This window comes from Cyclopterus lumpus, chromosome 21 (assembly GCF_009769545.1).
Source record: "Cyclopterus lumpus isolate fCycLum1 chromosome 21, fCycLum1.pri, whole genome shotgun sequence".
Classification (NCBI taxonomy): Eukaryota; Metazoa; Chordata; class Actinopteri; order Perciformes; family Cyclopteridae; genus Cyclopterus; species Cyclopterus lumpus.
Genome location: NC_046986.1, coordinates 18050729 through 18069947, shown reverse-complemented (window position 1 = coordinate 18069947; position 19219 = coordinate 18050729). Strand labels below are relative to the sequence as shown.

General features: G+C 44.8%; 1 protein-coding gene across 1 annotated transcript; it reads left to right on the top strand.

Annotated features, from left to right (window-relative positions):
* Window positions 1-8742: 8742 nt before the first annotated feature.
* On the top strand, window positions 8743-11747 carry ndp (norrin cystine knot growth factor NDP). The gene is made up of 2 exons (XM_034562220.1): window positions 8743-8949; window positions 11523-11747. The coding sequence occupies exons 1-2, from the start codon at window positions 8743-8745 to the stop codon at window positions 11745-11747; spliced, it is 432 nt and encodes a 143-aa protein (XP_034418111.1).
* The last annotated feature ends 7472 nt before the right edge of the window (window positions 11748-19219 follow it).

Here is a 19219-nt window from a genome sequence, read left to right as displayed (position 1 = left end):
ACACACGCACACACATACACACACACACACACACACACACACACACACACACACACACACAGGGGCCCATTGTGAGTGTGTTTATTTGGACAGTGTTGAAGCTTTCAATAGGCAGTTCACAATGTCTCACCGCCGCAGGAATGCGCTTCTGACAAATGGATGCTCCGTACGAACCGCAGGCCATCGGGAAGATCCTTAACGCCGCCCCGCCAGACAAGCATGTGACAGATCTCGGCTGCCCGCGGAAACCGGGTCCAACGCGATAAAACCAACACGCCCACGACTCCTTTCGTTCGCTCTGTTTTTCCGAGAGCGCCTTAAGGCTCGCGGTTGACTGGAGGATTGATCTGGTTTTCGAGCACTGGTTTTAGCCTGAAGCTCGTCGGTTGTTTGTTTTTTTCTTCTTCTTTTTCTGACGAGGATGGAGAAAACAGAGGAGGCCGATTTAGGATTTGAAGTGCATGTGTGACCCTGCCAGGTTGGTGGGGGGGGGGGGGGTCACACATGAAAGCACATGTAACACACACTGAACATTAGTCAGAAAGAAATAGAAATCGGAGAATATTCATGCATATATGTCCTCTGTGTCTTCCCGCTCTGTCTCCATCGCACCACCGTTTCAGAGAAGCCCAAATTGTAAAGCTAACACGAGCTTAGCCGCGGCTCACATGGCTGCCTGTCATTGGCTGAACACTGCTCTCAAATCCACACTGTTTGTCTTATCTTTACTGGGGGGGATATATTTAGTGGGGAGCTTAGCTTTTAGGAGGCTGGCACGTGGGGAGGGTAAAAGAGAGAGAGAGAGTGTGTGTGTTTGTGTATGTGTGTGTGTGTGTGTGTGAGTGAGTGTCTGTGTGTGTGTGTGTGTGTGTGTGTGTGTGCGTGTGTGTGCGTGTGTGTGTGTGTGAGAGAGAGGAAAGGGTACATTTGTGTGTGTGTTTCAGGAGCTGGCGTCAGTAGACAGGGGAAGAGATTGGCATGCTGCATGCCAAACTGTGTGTGTGTGTGTGTGTGTGTGTGTGTGTGTGTGTGTGTGTGTGTGTGTGCGTGCGTGCGTGCGTGCGTGCGTGCGTGCGTGCGTGCGTGCGTGTGTGTGTGTGCATGTACTGTATATGTGTGTGTGGTTGGAGGACAGGTCTGTGAGTCTGCGCCCTCTACACATACACTCCCACACACACACGCACACACACACACTCCAGTCAGGAATCTGCCCTTTAGTTTATTAAAAGCTGGTGAAACAATGGAGGGTGGTGAGGTTGAGGAGGAGGGGAGCCACGGTGAAGCACTGGAGCAAATCAGAACGCAGCGCGATGATGTAGTTAGAAAGATGAAGAGAGGGAGGGGAAGAGATAGAGAGAGGTATTCATGAGGGCTCAAAACATTATACTCCCCCCCCTTCTGTACCTGTCATTTCTCCCTAATACCCCCCTCCTCTGGTGTCGTTTGATGCACCTGTTTTCTGGGGGGGCTCCACAGCGGCCCGCCGCTACCGCAGACAGACCCGTCTCTGGACAACAACTGTGTACTCAGCTGCCGGCTGGCCCGGGTGACAAAGCGGAGGATCCCTCTGAAGATCTGGCTCCTCTGCCACGGTCCACACACACACACACACACACACACACACACACACCAGCATCCCAGCAATTTCGGGCCCCAGAGCGTCAGCACCATCAGGCCTCCACGTGCTGTGTATCTGCACACGTGTACGTGTCTGAGAACTGAGAGGTGGGCGGGGGGTATTTATACATGCGCCCCACTGCTCAGAACAAGACGTGGCGAGGCGGGTCGAGAAATTCTGTTCTGCGCAACATATGGCTGGAACAGTTGGGAGGCTTTGTGGTGTCACTTCTCATAACAGATTCTGAGATGATGTCACTGTTTCACTTTTACCTCTTGAACAAAAGCCCTCATTATGACTTATTTGTGCTCCTCCGATCTTTTGGGCATTAGCTTCAGTGTGCTATTTCCATTATTGAACTGTTAAAAATCATAACTGTCCAGTCCAAAGGGGAAGTCTCCAAACGACTTCTTCTGTCTGACCGACAGTTAAGAAAATCCAAAGATATTTAATTCACGAGAAAACCCTTTTAAAAGCTTGAACAAATTAATGTTTCCGGATTTATTAAATAATATTTATATTACTCATATTTAATTTGGGATCACAATAATTGTCAATTCCTTGCATGTTGATGGACATACATATTGATAAATCAACTTATTATTTCAGCGCCCGGAGCAACAATTCATTATTAAACTTTCACTTTTCCCAGTGGTGGAAGAATTATTCAGATTATTTTCTTAAGTAAATGGAGCAATACAACAATTCAAAAACATATTTCAGCAGTCAACAATAAAAGTCGATATTATGCACTAGAATGGCCCTCTTCAGTGTTGTTTGATTATATGTCATATTATATTTATATCATCACATAATTATCCACAAAGTAACTAATAATTATAGATTTACAATAATTGTAGTATAAAGAAATACAATATTTCCTTCTGAGCTGTAGAATTATTAAGTAACACAGTGGTGTGTGTGTGTGTGTGTGTGTGGGGGGGGGGGGGGGGGGGGGGGGGCATCTTTCCCACCGTAGCCTCAAAGAGAAACATCACAATATCTGCATAACTCCCAAAGTCCTAAAGCTCCAAAGCAGAGAGGATTGTGGGACGTAAAGAGGGATTGTATTGTGGTTGTGCGGTTTGGCTCCCCAGATATTCTCAGATATTAGGCCCTTCTTTAGCGATCGGCCCCATGGCGATGCTGCTAAAGCTGTATCTACAAAAAACAAGTGGAATTTACTCAATTTGATTTGCCCTATGACATACGATATGTCTTTTAATAACCAGTACACTCCACTCTTAATATGTGTGTAGTTACATATAATGCATGTTGTTTAATGATTTCATCCACCCGCGGGCCTCCAGCTTTGGCTCTCTAATTAGTTTTTGAGGACCAGGAACTCTGGTTTTTGGGTCGTCGAGCCTAATTATTGAAGTTATGTGCTTGTTGAGCTCTTTGGTTTCTCTACTTTCAGAGCAGGGTGCATGATACTCTGCAATTAAAGAGTTTACCGTTGTCTTTTTTGTTTACCTTTCCAAAACAAAGAAATACAAGAGCAAAAATGTAACACAGTATTTAGAGACACATTTGTTAACATGTCCGGCTAACTAGCTTACAGTCTTCAGTATTAACTGATACTTTTAATACCAACTAGCTCTACGCTGCAGCGAAAGAACAAGGCTCTTTATTTAGCATCTTCCTCGGGGTCCCGAGCTTATCAATCTGCGAGTGACAGTTTGTCATTTCAGGCGGAAAATTCAGCGATTGTCGGCTAGAAATGAGAAGCCTGGATCTGTCTGAAGGGAAGAACTCATGTGGATAATTAATGCTAATAAAATACATATTTTTTGTTGCAGCTCTTATAGAATCAAACTTCTATAGGTCCAGTTTTTTGGTCTTTTATGGCGTTTCTCCAGTCCCCTACGGCCTTATCCCTCCCCTCTGATAAATAAAGGCACCAATTCGGTTGGATGCACAACACAATTATGGGAAGGCTGTGATTGCTAATTTCTGGATGTCTCGTTACTCCTCGGGCCTCCGCACAACAGACTATCTAAAGTTATAACCATGACCTCACTTTCTTGTCCCAGTCCACATACGATCCCTGAATGTGTTTTAACAGAGATACGGCTTTGCTTTCCCAAAAATCCCTCTCCTTGTCAGACAGAAAATGTGATTTTCTCCGTATAGTTCTACTGGTTGGAGCCTGGCCTCGCACCAGGTTTTCTACAATAGCCTTCGACTTATTCACTTTGATTGAGCGGAAACTTCACGGGTAATTCGGAATGAATCAACTCGTTGTGTTTGATGGAGCTCCGCTGCCAACGGAGCTGCTATTTGTTATGAAAACAGCAAAGCCTCAAGGCGACGTGGTGCGTTTTAATCCAACACTCCCAAACATAGATCAGACCTGAGGGTTGCAACAGAGCGGTGTTGGGGATAAAGGAGGAAGGGATGGCAGCCGAAACATGGGGAGGACACCAGTAGAGGAGGAAGGCTGCACGTATAAGTGGAGCTCAATGGGGGATTAGTTTTTGTATTTGTATCAGAAAGACAACCTTGGGTCGATGTGGTCGATTCCAAACGACAGATCCAGGAGAGACACGGAGCGTAACAATTCAGGGTTTTTGCTATTATACTTTGATGAGATGGGCGTGGGGGGGAAAGGGGGGGGGGGGGGGGGGGGAGTGGATGGGTGGATCCAGCTGCTGTTTGTGAACACCCAGGGCTCTATAAATCTCAGTCCAGGGCAGGTGTGGGTGAGCTGGGGGAGAGGAGGCCACACCGGGCCTCTACCCTGCCCCACACCTCCTGACCTTTGCTTCACTTCTGCTCCAGCCGGGAGGCCGGCAGGCATCGCAGACACACACGATTAAGCGCTCACGGGCAGTAATGAGCTCACTCACACAGATAGTGTCTCCATCTATTAATCCCGAAAGCCCCCATTATCTGACTCAGCTGCCATTCATAGCCATGTATTGATATCACCAGCTTTCAAAGCTCAAGCAGCGAGTCTCCAGAAGAGACAGTAATTATGATGGGTAGTCACCTTGTAGTGAGGGACATCCCCTGTTTGCATTGCAATGCAGTGAGAGCGGAGCCGCTTTCAGCTGGCTGCTCAACGGGCAGACGGCAATCAATAGAAAATAATCACTTTGGGGTACATAAAAAGATGACATAGTGGGAATGATTGGCTCGCTCCACTAATCGTTAATCAGGGAGGACAGCGCTGGCTGTCGACCAAATGTACAACATTTGCGGTCAAATCCAGTTTATTTGGCTTGTCGTGGCGTTTACTCGGCGGATCACTCCTGTCACTGTCTTTGTTTGCTTTCCTCCAGTCGGGCCAGGACCTGTTGTCCTGGCCCGACTGGAGGACAAAAACACATGTTCTAGTGGGCGACTGGTGATTTACGAGGAAATGCTGAGGATGCTTTTCCTGTGTGCCCGTGAACACCGTTCCATTCCCGCGTTTGATCTGAATTGATTTAACATGTTTTCACTTTATGAAACCCTTGCAGGCGTTTAAAGTTCAGAGGATACTACGATCGCACATATCGTCTGAACCTCCCGGCAAAGCTGGATTACCATCTGGGCAACTGCCGCTGAGCGCCAGAATTCCTAAATTCACGGCATGTGCAGAGTTGAGAGACAATTTGCACCCGGAAGTGAAATCCCAGTGTGTTTCACGAACCCAAACTCCGACATGCAGCAACGTTGGCATTCGTTTGTAGTCTCGTCTCTGACCGCCTGGCGAATGTAAGTCCAATATTCACTCTCCTTTGAGCTCTGTTTTGGTCACCACCAACTCCTGAAGGAAAGATAGCGTGATGTTCTGTCTCCTGTTTGGTGCAGAGCAGGTAGTGGACAGTGGGTCTTTAGAGCTTTTTCTCATTTCAATGTTAAAACACTGTTCTTCTTAATCTTGTTTTCATTGCTTCGGCCTATAATATGCTCACATGGTGCATATTCATATTGTGTACCAGACTAAACTGACCATCAGAAATAGCAGCACTGGGTCTCTTGGCATATAATGAAGCTGCCGTGTGTTGTTTGCAGAATGATATATATACTTTTTTATACTTATACTTAAACTTACATATACCATACAGAACTGTCCATTGTCATCACTACCGCAATGCATTGTTGGATATTGATGCCAATGTAGTATTCAGTGTTTGCATAATGTAATATTTCACAATTTTATAGTAGTGTTTTCATACTAAACATGTTAGTGTGACATTCTGGACTCAACTGGATATGTGCATTGATTTACCCAGTAACGCTTTTCTAACAAAACATTTCAGTTTTTTCTCTTTAAACACAATAAAGTCCATTGAATCATTTCATATTACTCACATTGATGTGCACAGAAGCTTTCACCAGTTACCAACCGCAAAGGCAGCATGATAGACTACAAGATGCATGTATATAAAATACATCACCATCGTCTAATACGCACACAAAGATACTTTGGCATCATCTTTTTGAGCAGTAAAATAAATATATATATATATGTATATATATATATATACATATATACATTTATTTATATTTATATATACATATATGTATAAATATAGAGAGATTTATTTTACTGCTCAAAAAAAATATACCGGTATGTATATATAAATATAAACCATATAGGTTTGTGTAAGAGGTACCCCTCTCTCAATGAGTGCCATAGTGTTGAGACCGTTTGGTGGGTGATGAACAGAAAGCATGAAAGTCATTCATTTGGCCTTTTTAGAGTTAAAAACAATTATAATTCAACAATGCTCGACAAGCTTATTTAGTGGCTTGGAATGAGCTACTCGTGCCGTGCCTCCATGTCCTCAAAGAGGTGGCGGTGAACATGTAGATACATGTAAAAAAAAACTAAAATTGTCCTCACGAAGATCACGCGGATGATGCAGATGCTGATAACAACAGCAGAGAAGATGCAGATGCTGATAACAACAGCAGAGAAGATGCAGATGCTGATAACAACAGCAGAGAAGATGCAGATGCTGATAACAACAGCAGAGAAGATGCACATACTGATAACAGCAGCAGCAGCATGAATGATGGGGATAACAGTCCCCGCCAGCTCCGTGCTGATGGGTGCTGGCTGTGGGAGGAAGGCCTGTACGTAAACCCTGCAGCTCATGTTCAGCGGGCCAACAAAACATCTCGGGGAGTATTTATTTTAACAGGCCAAATGATACCTTCTCTCAAGAGGACTGTTAAGGTTAAATGATTCCCCTTAGAAAGAAAAACATTGGGTCTGGAATCGGGGGGCGGAGGAGGGGGATGGGGGGGGGGGGGGGGGAACTTGATGCATCTCTGTGATTTCAGTTTAAAGAGGGAACTTTGATAGAACGCAGTATTTTACTCATTTCCTCTGCGTTCACTGAGCAAGAGTCCCGCTCAGGAGTGTAGTGACTGCCACGTTCACATCCACGTTCACATGCACCCTCTCATGTTCTAGCACGGGTAACCACTTGAGACACTTATAGACACATCTTCCTAACTCGGCCTAGTGATAGTGTAACCGTTCACTAATCGCAGATTAATAATAATAAAACTAGTTCTTACGTGAGGATTTTTCTTCATGTGGTCGACACGTCTGACCCAAAATGTTATTTAATGCTGTTAATAATGTGTAACCTGTTGCTATATATTTTTGGAACGTCAACTGGTTACGCTCCGTTTCCATCTTCAGTCAACTGGACTGAAGAGGGGGCAGATTCAAAGGTCTGGACATCAGGCAAGAGAAATAACACAAATATCTCAAATTACAAAAACTGCACGTCACCAACATCAGACAGAATGACCAAAACAGGTCAGATGGGTTTAGCACAATGTGATATTTCCTGCTCGCCGTAAGCTGTGTGAACACTTACTCCGAAAAACACATTTCTCCTTGGATGCGCTTCTTAAGAAAACAAAATAATATCCACATTGATGAAGTGTCGGCCGATAAATTATAGCAGCTTTCCACCTTAAAATTGTAATATTACAGGGAAGTTATGCTCAAGTGACATTTTTTTTAGTTGGACATCCCTGTAGATGTTGACACACAACTGAAATATAAGTCTTGAGTTTTACTGGCGCAACAGAGTCCGAATGTAAACTACTTAGCGGCCAAGTAGTAATCAAGCTTAAGAACTTACATTTACAGACCACGCAACATAAAAAGCCTTGATCGCATATTTATATAAATATTGGGTGAACAGTGTGAAATAAATCTTGAACTTTAAACCACGATCATTACACTCCTTTCTCACACCGTGACCCCCGACACAGACGCACACACACACACACACACACACACACACACACACACGCACACGCACACACCTAATTCACAGCACATTGCCTGTTAGCGAACCTGCCTCAGCCAGCACCGAGCTCCCTCTTAACACGAACCCTATTGTCAGGAGCACAATAAAACTATGAAGTAAATACATGTGAAAATATGCTGCGGGACTGGCAGAGGGTTTGCAGTCATGAGAGGGCTTGTTGGGAGAGCGATTTGTTTTTAATGAAAAAGTCATTCCTGGGGAGAGGAAAGGGCCGGGCTGCAGGCTGTTTGTGCATGGCTTAAGTTTCTCCTGTGTAATAAAAGCACCGGGACGTGTGTGTGTGTGTGCACTGTGTGTGTGCACTGTGTGGGTGTGCAGGGGAGACCGTGGAATAAAGGAGACAAAGTAGGCAGCCAGGTTCGGAGACTCACACGCACGCACACACGCACGCTCATCAATCAGTCAATCACCCGACAACTGGCAAAAATATCTATGAGAATCAGTCTGGAGGCAGCTCCATCCGCCACGGGGAGTCATGTGATCTTTTCTACAGCGCTTAAAGTAACTCCCTGGGATGTACAAATAGACAAAACATACTGCCCACACACACGCACACACAATATTGTTTCTTTATCAGTGCATGCTTTCCTGTCTCCCTCTCACAGACTGTGGTGGATCCAGACAGTGGGGGATGGAGCGGCCCGACGGAGCGACCCTCCTCCCACCTTTCTCCCTACAACTCGCTGACCTTGAGCCGCCGCTGCACTAGCAGGACCAAGAGAGAGACCGCTGAGAAAAAGAGAACTCGGATGCAAGGCGGAAAGAACTGTCAAGAAAGACAGTAAGAGAGAGGAATAAAAAGGAGATCAACAGCCTCGGGGTGGTCCTATCATGAAACCTTTCATCTCTGCGGGCCCCCCCTCTGGCCTGCTGCTGGTCCTGATGTGCTGCCCGCTGCTGGGCTTGGTCCAGTCCGCCAGCAGCAACAAGGCCAGCGATAAGGGACACCCACACCTGGGAGACGCCGACCCAGAGCGCTGCATGAGGCACCACTTCGTGGAGACCATCACGCACCCGATTTACAAGTGCAACTCCAAGGTGAGACGTGACCCACGCGCTTTCTTTTGGTAGCAAGTTGTTTAAGATAACCGGGCCAGTTGTCACCTGACAAATTAACTCATTTGTTACGGAACAATTTGCTCCAAAAACAATGCCTCGGAGACACAAAGAAAACCCACAGAGCACCGGTCAAAAACCCCAAACTCAATTTGTCTCGGACTCACATGTCTCTTTCTACGAGCATTACTCTTGTTGCCCCTCAAAAGCCTCCTCCATTTAGCCATCTCCTCCTCTCACTTTATCTCCACCTCTCCTTCATTTAGACGGGTCTCGCCTCGTTTCTCAGTGTGTGTGTGTGTGTGTGTGTGTGTGTGTGTGGGTGTGTGTGTGTGTGGTGCTGGACGCGGGCCACGCTGCAGACATATCCTGCACCTCAGCTGGGACGCAGATTTGGCTGAAGTGGTCGCCTCCCCGTCAGTCGGCTCTCTCCGGCCTCTGCAAAGGAGAGCGATGGGCTGTGGAGAGAAAAAAGAAAAGTTATGCGGCATTTCCTTTTTCCTTTTCTCCTTAAGTGACTCAGACGCATCCCCTTTATGTTGAGAGGCCGATGACCCGTTGAATCACGTGGCGGTCAAATGTCCACTCTCCTTTTGTCGTGCATGTGTTGCAGCTTGCGTAAGCAGCCCGGTTCTTTGGTCTTTTTTTAATATTCTGACTCTGAGTGCGCCGAGCAGGTGGCCAAACCACAGCTCCGCTCGGGGGAAGTCAGGCCTGAACTCACTCACAGCATGAGCGAGGCTTTCTATTACAGTACAGAGAGCATGTGCTCCTGTTACACCTCAGTATGTCCAGGTCACACAGAATCCACCTGCAATGTGTGTGTGTGTGTGTGTGTGTGTGTGTTTGTGCGTGTGCGTGTGTGTGTGTGTGTCTCTTCAGGAGAATAAGCGACACAAATCATCTCAACTCAGACAATATTTGTATCGACGACGTGTGTTTCAGAACAGAATGCGCTTCAGTAAAAGTACACAAGCATCAAAATAAACTTTATATACCAAAAGTAGAAGTGCTCATTGAGCAGAATTTAAGAATAATTAATGTTATATAATACTATTGGATCACAATTATTTATTGTATTAATGTGTTACATTAATGTTGCAGCTGGTCACGTTCAGGCTGATTTGACCAACTTTATATAACGCTGGGTAGTTTAACCTGTAACAGTATAATCATCATTATGAGATGATTCATATTTTCTATTAATCATTTAAAATAAATGCAGTGGAGTAAAAAGGACAATATGTTCTTCCTAAATAAAGTAGAAAGTAGCATAAATACATATAATAACTGTACTTAAATAAAAGTACTTAGCTACATTCCACCACTAAATAAGCTCATATATATATATATATATAGTACATCATTAAAAAGAATAACAATCAATCCTATATGAAGGAACAAGAATAACAAAGCTCCAAAACATTATTGTTCAATAAACTGACTGTGTGCAGGAGTTTTTATTGTATCTTGATGTTTAACAAATGTCTGTTAGAGACTTATGAGGAATGTCTCTTAAATACCCATGAGCCTCAGCGGCAAAGTCCCTCGTCCAGGATTGTACACACCATGGAAATAAAATAAATGTACACATACAGAAAGGAAAAGTATTTAGATAAATAATAATTGTGATGACAAGAGTAATAGTAAGTATTAATTGTATAATTAGGAAGAGTATAACAATGATAATAATAATAATAACAATCTGCGAAAACATTAAAAGATAGATAAAAAGCAACAATATGTATGTATGAAAAATAATGTGACATTAAAACTAATAATAACAACGTGCAGTTCAACTCATCTAAAATGTATCCACAATCTGATTATTGTATTAACGCCTCAACCTGACACTAGCTGTAGGGGAAACCACTTTATGTCCCGTGATTAGATAACCGCTGTATCAGCTTTTTAAATGTTTTTCATCCAGCTGGTCATGAATGAAAGGAGGAGCAGGAAAGAAGTGTGGAGGAGCAAAGGGGCATCACGGGAGAGGAATTGTCGCTGTTTGACAGCTTGATCCTCAGCTAGTATAAAGACAAGTGGTCTTAAAGTGGCGACAACGCTCCTGAGTGTGTGTGTGTGTGTGTGTGTGTGTGTGTGTGTGTGTGTCACCCTGCCATGGCCCCAGACAGGCTTTTGTCAAAGTGGGTACATGGGTGGCGACACACAGCAGCTGACAGAAGGACATGACACAGGAGTCTGTTTAGGGAGGCGACAGGAATGTGGTGACCCACAGAGGAATGCCAGTCGGACGGTCAGCACACTAATCAGGCCAGTGATGTGTGTGTGTGCGCGTGTGTGTGTGTGTGATCTGACTTGGCGAAAGCTTGATACAGTGGTTTTTGACCCTGAGCTCCGAGCGGCTGCAGGTGTGAGGAGTGAGCGACTGGTCTCTTTGCTATCTCCCAGTTTGCAGGTGCAAGGCCGAGGCTGGGAGGAGACAGACAGACCGCTCGCTGCGGCCCGGACGTCGTGAATCTGTCTGTGCTTTCTTAACTCTTAAAGCGTTTTTCTTTTTTTCCTTTTGTCTTCTTCTGCACGCTGTGTTCCAGATGGTGCTGCTGGCGCGCTGCGAGGGCCACTGCAGCCACACGACCCGCTCCGACCCCCTCATCTCCTTCAGCTCGGTGCTCAAACAGCCCTTCAAGAGCACCTGCTCCTGCTGCCGGCCGCACACCTCCAAGCTGAAGGCGGTGAGGCTGCGCTGCGCCGGCGGGACCCGCATCACGGCCACTTACAGATACATCCTCGCCTGCAACTGTGAGGAGTGCAGCTGAGCGGGGAGCGGCATCCTCCCGCAGCCTCAAGACTCTCGAGATCCTCTTGGCCTCGGGCCTGACTCTCAAGCTGTCCAGAGAATTTTGGTTGATTATTGGATCGGAGGATTTCCCCGGGAGGACAGCGGCTCGAGACGCTCGTTGTTATCTTGGGAGTGATAGTTTGGAGCGATCGTACCACCCTCACACAGAAATTGACCCGCAGCCTCTGGGACAGATCATACTATACCCGCTCCATTATGTGCATTCAATCAGTACAAACCGTGCATTTCTCCAGCACACGAGGCCAGACACCACAAACTGCTGCTCCCATGGGCCACTTGGAGCGCCTCCTCGCTGAGGAGACGCACTGCACTCATTACAGGCCTGCGTAATTCATAACACACATGCTCACGGACCACAGTACGAGAGCTCGTTAAGAATATCTGTAACAGCTTTCTGTCAGCTCCATAAAAAAAAAAATATATATATATATAAAAATAAACTTCCACCGTGCATTTGACAACAAAACAACACGCCTCGTTGAAAAGCGGCATGGGAAAGGACGAGGCTCGACATGTGGCAGACCTATAGAGAGGCACCCGCGTCGTGCTTATCCACCCAATAACATTTTACGCACTCCCCGCGGACTTTCATCTAGCTGTGTTGAACATGAGCGATGCTGACAGCAGGGCTCATCAGGTGAACTGCATCAGAGTGGAGGAAGACGTGTGTGAGAGGAGCTCCGGGGAGGGTGAAGGCTCAGCCAGCGCCTGGGTGGTCGTGTGGGCTGTCAATGGACCATCAAGGCCCTCAGTGTTTCGGTTTAAATGTAATCTATCATATTTGAATTCTTCGTGACGCTCCCGTCAACATTATTGAAAACGGCAGCCGCCGGATTTTAGGAAAAAGTGCCGCTTTTGCCTGTCGTGTATTGTTACTTGTGTTTTGCCTCCTGTCAAAACTGCGCTACGGTTGCTCTGCGTACGTCTGAATACAGACCTTCAAACTCACAAGGGATTTGTGTGTGTGTGTGTGTGTGTGTGTGTGTGTGTGTGTGTGTGTGTGTGTGTGTGTGTGTCAGGCTTGAACACGTCTAATGCTCCATCAGTGCTTGTGGTCAGTTAATCTGAATTAAAAAGTGAACAGCTCGGTCACGTTGTACCAGTTGTGGTTTCTTCTCTCACCACAAAAATGTGCATATATTTTTTTTATTTGATCAAAATAGTGGGAGATTTTATGGAAGCAATAACTTTGACTTTATCAGAAACTGAATGCCTTTTTTTTATTGAACCACTACCATTTAATGTTGAAATTTAAATACCACTGAAATAACTTACAGATTTTATGGGGGATTGAACGTCAATTTCAAATTTCGCTATATATATTTAAATATATATATATTTTCAAATTGCTCAAATTCTGATCTAAAAATTCAACTGAAAGGTCAAAGAAAATCTGGATGACTCGAACCAAGCAAAAAGTGACCCATGAAACAAAAGTTCAGATTCGACTCAAAGTGTCAGAAACTTTGAATTTTCTGAATGTGTGAGCCAGGGAAAAAATTAAACACCAAACGAAGAGAGTGCAAACCATATACATATGTGTTTTAAAAAACATGATATTTCAATGCAATCGGTGCTACATGCAGCTTGAAGCAGCTCAACTCAAAGGTGAACAGTAAACAGAGAGAAAGAGGAACACAACAAGTTTACACTGGACTATACTTCTTTATTTCCCTGCCTGGTTTCCTGACTCTGAGTAGAGTCTAAATTCTTTAAGTCATTACAACATGCATCATTTCCTGAGACCACCTTGTGCATGTGAAGGCATGTGTGCACTCCAGCTAATGTTTAATGAAAATACATTGAGCGGGCGAGTGAGGTTTGATTTCATGAAAATCTTTGGGATTAGAAGTAGTAGTTAAAACTTTGTAAATACAGCTGTGTTTTTTTCTTTTTTTTTCTCATCCGTAGGGTTTTCACCGGAGCCAACCAAGCATGAGAAAATAAAGCTATAAAAATAAAGTAGATCAGCAGGAGACCATTCTTATATGATTTCGGGCTAATGAGCGTGGCAGTTTTGAAATCGTGGACGACTAATTTAAAACCAGTCCTTCACTGACAAAAGAAGTAAAGAAATAAAGAAAATTGGAGATAAGACCTCGTAAAAGTGATGAATCCAGAATCTAAAGTGAGGGAGACACGGAATCAGATGCTGTCGACCCTGAGGAGGATTTGAAAAAACTGTCTTTCCCTGTGTGGATTAATTAAGTAACCCATTAAAAAACAAACCTTCTCACAATGTATGTGAGCGCGTGACACAGCCAGCAGTGCAGAGAGCTCTTTATGGCTCTCACATGCTCTCTATAAAACCCTGCACAGATGTCTTTGTTGTTGTGTTGGGAGCTGAAACGTGACCCCCACTCCCCCCACCCACCCACTCCATGTGAAAACAGCACAATATGCTCCTCCGTGGACGTTTCAATCCCGACTACGACTGACAGCACGGCCGGCTGCTTCACACGTGAACCCAGTTCAAAAAACATTTAAAAAACACACACACAAAAAACGGGTTCCCTTTCCACTCCAGAGATTAATCTGACTTTCTCTGCCGTCTCCTCTCACTGCGTCTCTCCTTCGTCAACACACACTCACACACACACACACACACACACACACACATTAGTGGAGAGGAGGCCTTTTGTGACATGAAGCAGGAGGTGTATTATTATTTCCAGGTGTAAACAGACACATGTGGCCTTTTTTTATTTTTATACCCCTTCACAACAGCAGACTTCACACACACGTTTCTTCGTCCTAAATGCTAATCAGAACCATCCAGGCCTTGAATAGAAATCTTAGAAAATTGGACGGCCTTATATAGGCGCCTCCTTGTTCAGGAGAAACTGACATCTGTGAGTTTTGGCCTTCCATTAAAGTGCCAGACGTGAAAGGAGGGTTGGCTATACGACTATTCACCGGCTCCTTGTTTGTGTGGCGCTGAGGTTTTAGATCGAGCTGTCAGCACGTACTTTACTGTCCAATAATGTCAGTGGGGCTTCAACAGTCTGAACGGTCACTCACACAATAAAACTCCTCGGCAGGAACATTGTTCATGTTTTTTATTTGATACAGTAAACTGTATATAGACGTGTGTGTGTGTGTGTGTGTGCGTGTGTGTGCGTGTGCGTGTGCGTGTGCGTGTGCGTGTGCGTGTGCGTGTGTGTGTGTGTGTGTGTGTGTGCGTGTTCTTTGATTGACAGTGAAACGTCAATATGGAATGTAAAATCTGTACTTCTGAGATAACAATTAACAGACGGGCAAAGTGAAAAACCTCCTTTACTGCACTCTCTGTATCTTTCTTATTGTTTTTGTGTTGGGTATCCTTAACAAATAGCATTCTGCAAGAAAACAGCATGTTGGTTTTATTCTCAAAAAAGTGCATTTTTCAGATGATTGCTCTCCGGCCCATCGATGACGAAGAGGACGAAGAGGACAACGTTGTCTCAATTTGTGGTGCAACTGATCAGCGACTGCTTCAGTGGCCAAAGGGCGAATGAAGCTGCATGGCCTTCACTCGTCTTTTGCAGGCCACATTTTGGCTCTATGTTGCGGCTCAAAATCTGACTTCCATGTATATGTTCGGTCTCATTTTGAACCGGAGCTTCTGCATATCAACGATGGAAGGACAAATATTCATGAATATCTCTCTCTCTCTCTCTCTAGACTGCGTCTCCGCATCACAACTTAAACATCGGGCCTAATCATCTGATGTAATTATCTGTCAGTGTTTGTAAGCAGCGGGAAAACATGGTGTTTTGCTCACATTGTCGAGGAGCAAAAACCTCGGTGATCACTTAGAAATATCTTCCACTTATTAACTCTTTTAAAAGCTTCTCTTTTTCTTTTTTACCCCACAAACACACAACACTTTTTATGAGAGTGAACTTTCTTTTTTCGTTTATCCAGAGAATATAACAATACTACCTGGAAAAGAAAAACATTTGTCTAAGAGACCACAACGTGTTGTGAAGTCCAGGCTTTTGCTGCCCTCTGCTGACAAGCCACAGTAGTGTCTATCTCCCAGTGAGAGGAATCTCTGCTGATGGGGGAGTGTACAGGACCAGTATCCCTTCCTCTACCCACTCATATACTCTGTGACGCTGGGTGTTGGTCTCCCGCTGAGTCTTGGATAAAAACCCAGCACCAAACCAAACAATGTGCTCTCTTGTTGATTCTAAACTAGGTTTCTGAGCTTCACCTCCTACACAAACATACAACACGTTGTCTTGACGACGTCTGCGCCCGCCCCCTCGGTCTCCAGTGTTTGTGAGCGTCCACCTGTCCACCAGTCCAGCTGTTCACCTGTTCACCATCACACCAGCTGTCAGCCTCCACATCTGCACCTCCTCCCCTGATAAAGATAATAACGCTCTGTTGAGCCTCAAGAGGCCGGTTGAAGATGCAAACATGCACATTCTTGGGATTTGGTAATAAAGCAGAATCATCTTGCAGTGTCGTCGGTAATGTGTGCAAAGTGTCTTATTATAGCATGTTAAAGACGGTCATATGAGAAGAAGCACGACAAACAAAATCCCCAAACACAAAATTGGTGATAACCTTTTTGTGGAAGCATTGGGCAATAATAACGAAGCCAGATTGGGTGTCTTTATCTATCTATCTATCTATCTATCTAGATATATTGTTATTATTAATAAACCTTTATTCAGCAATGCAGTGTATTAAATGATTCATAAGCAAACAGTTCAAACAGGTAAAATAAACACACATCATTCCAGACAACATACTGTACATGCAAACACTGTAAAACACTTTTAAAACACATTAAACTAATTGACATTATCAAATCTAGCTGAGTGAGAAATGTCAAACACCATTTCACTACGTTTCAGAATGCTCTTAAGAAACTGGGACCAGCCTATCTCGCTCCAGGCTGCAGAGAACAGGAAGCGCTGTTGGTCCTTTTCAGTTTCACGATTCAATTCAATTCAGTTTATTATATTATATAGCACAAAAATCACAAATTACAAACTCGCCTCAGAGGGCAATCTGTACACATACGACATCCCTGTCCCAGGACCTCACATCGGATCAGGAAAAACTCCCTCAAAAAAATGGGAAAAAAACTTTCACAGGGAAAAAAGGAAAGAAACCTTTGTAACAGGTTTCCCTGTCACCCGGTGAGTCTCGGACTTGCACAGAGGCAGCACACAGCTTGAGGTAGTTCAAAATGCTTTTATTACCGACAAACACACATACAGGCTCGGTCACGCTTCTCGCTCTTTCCCTCCTCCTCCTATTTGGGGAGAGACACCCAGATCAACCCCAGCTGAGGCTGATTAACCCTCAGCCTGATTAACCCTCAGCCCCAGCTGAGACTGATTAGACATCATCCCGGCACTGTTCCCTGAACCACACCCCCGCTCCACCCACTCTACACCTGAGTCTAACCACACCCACCTGCCACAACCTTCAGGAGAGCAACAGAGGAGGATCCCTCTCCCCGGATGGACAGAAGCAATAGATGTCATGTGTACAGATGAACAGCGTTACATAGTTACAACACATTCACAATCGTATTGCACACATATTGCCACGGAGGCAGGAGGCCGGCACACCAGGCACGAGGCATCGCAAAGGAGGCCGGACCAATGAGGCCAGGCCTTTGAGGCAGGAGGCACAAAGAAGGAGGCAGGGCCATTGGGAAGGAGGCCAGGCCCAGGCCAGGGGCTGGATGCAGGAAGCAGGGGCAAGGAGTCAGGACCCAGGAGCCAGGACCAGCTTCAGACACAGCCAGGTCCAATGAACCTGATACATCCTGTTTAAAGGTGTGCCTTACCTGATACTTTACAATAGATAAATATTGTATTTGCTTCTGTCCTTACTGACATATAATAATGACACACATTAGATTATTTCTTGCGTCAGACAAAAAGAAGATACGCCTCCAATGAGGAAACACGTGGAAGGGAGGAGGTTAAGTAAGTATTAACATTAATAAATACTTTAAAGTCTTGTTTGTGCTATTAACTGCTGTCACACATCATCCTCGGTACATCACCACAATAATGTCTGCAGCACATTATCGTAATTACACTACAATGTATTTTCCTCCTGACATGAGCTCTTAAAACTGATTCCAGACCAAGACATGTTTAGTTATTATATATAAATAATATATACAAAGCAAGTACACAGCCTTATAAATGACCACAGCGGGGCATTACAGTAACGTCTCTCTGACACGAAGTACTTGACAAAGATAGGATTTATAACAGAGCCCGTTGTGTGGGATTACATTAGACCGTACTGGTGTCTAACTGGTAACGTGGAGTGTGTAATCATTGGCACCCTTACCTCCCCTCTCTTCCACGCTGCCCTCGTCCCAGTAAGGACGGGGATGTGCTAGCGTGGGACTTTAGTGGCTTATTCCATAAATTGGATCAAATGAGGATTAGAGTTAACCACAATCATGGTTAGATTAATCCACTAGTGGTCTCTCCATTCACTGTCAGCCCACCTGAACGTTTGCATCGGAAAAAAGATGTTCGTAAATCACGTTTTATTGCTGACGCTCAAGATCAGAAGACGTTCCTGAATACGTTATTGAATCAGATCATGTTACAAAGAAGCAAAGAGCAAAACACATATGTATGGGGTAATAAATCAACCAGGTGGATAACATGCAGACTGTGCAGTTAGGAACATGTTGCAAATGTGTCTAATGTGGCTTTGAATAGTTATGTCAAGTATATATACTGTACATCATTCAGCACGTGCAAAGATCAGCTCTTAACTGGCTTTAACTCACCTACCACAAGAGGGCAGCAGAAACTGAAGAATCCAAAAGTGCAGCCGGTTCATGCTGAGAATATTATGAGAGGAGGAGGACAAAGCCTTTGAGTTATTGCCTGCACAGTCAGGACTTAACAAGTGAGCGACTGGAGAAATAGATCGCGTGAATTGGGCTTGAGACTTCTATTATCCCGTATGTAAGGTGCTCGTGTTTCCTAAACTACATCACTGATATGGTGACTGAGTGTGGCTGTAACTCTCAGGAGGGACCGTTCTTTCATTCTTATTGTTTTGGCATCAGATGTTGTTGTTTTTTAATAGGCTACTCTGTATCGACTTTGTTTGTACTGTGCTGTACAGGCCTGGTTATTGAGAGCCAGAACTCGGAGGCAGGACGGGCTTTTACTACTGAATACTATCTAATTGATAAGAGAATACCCGGAGCCAGACAATTATATCACCAACAGTAGGGACAAAGTCGGTGTCCTCCACTGGAAAAGGCTGAATAACTGAGGTGAAAGGTAGTTTTGAAGGGCCCTAGTGCACGCTATCATGGCGGCCCAGTGCACGCTATCATAGCGGCCCAGTGCACGCTATCATGGCGGAAATTTATTAGCATCCATTCGCGTATATGCATTGACTTTGCCCGAAAAAAATTTGCAACGCTTTTGGTGT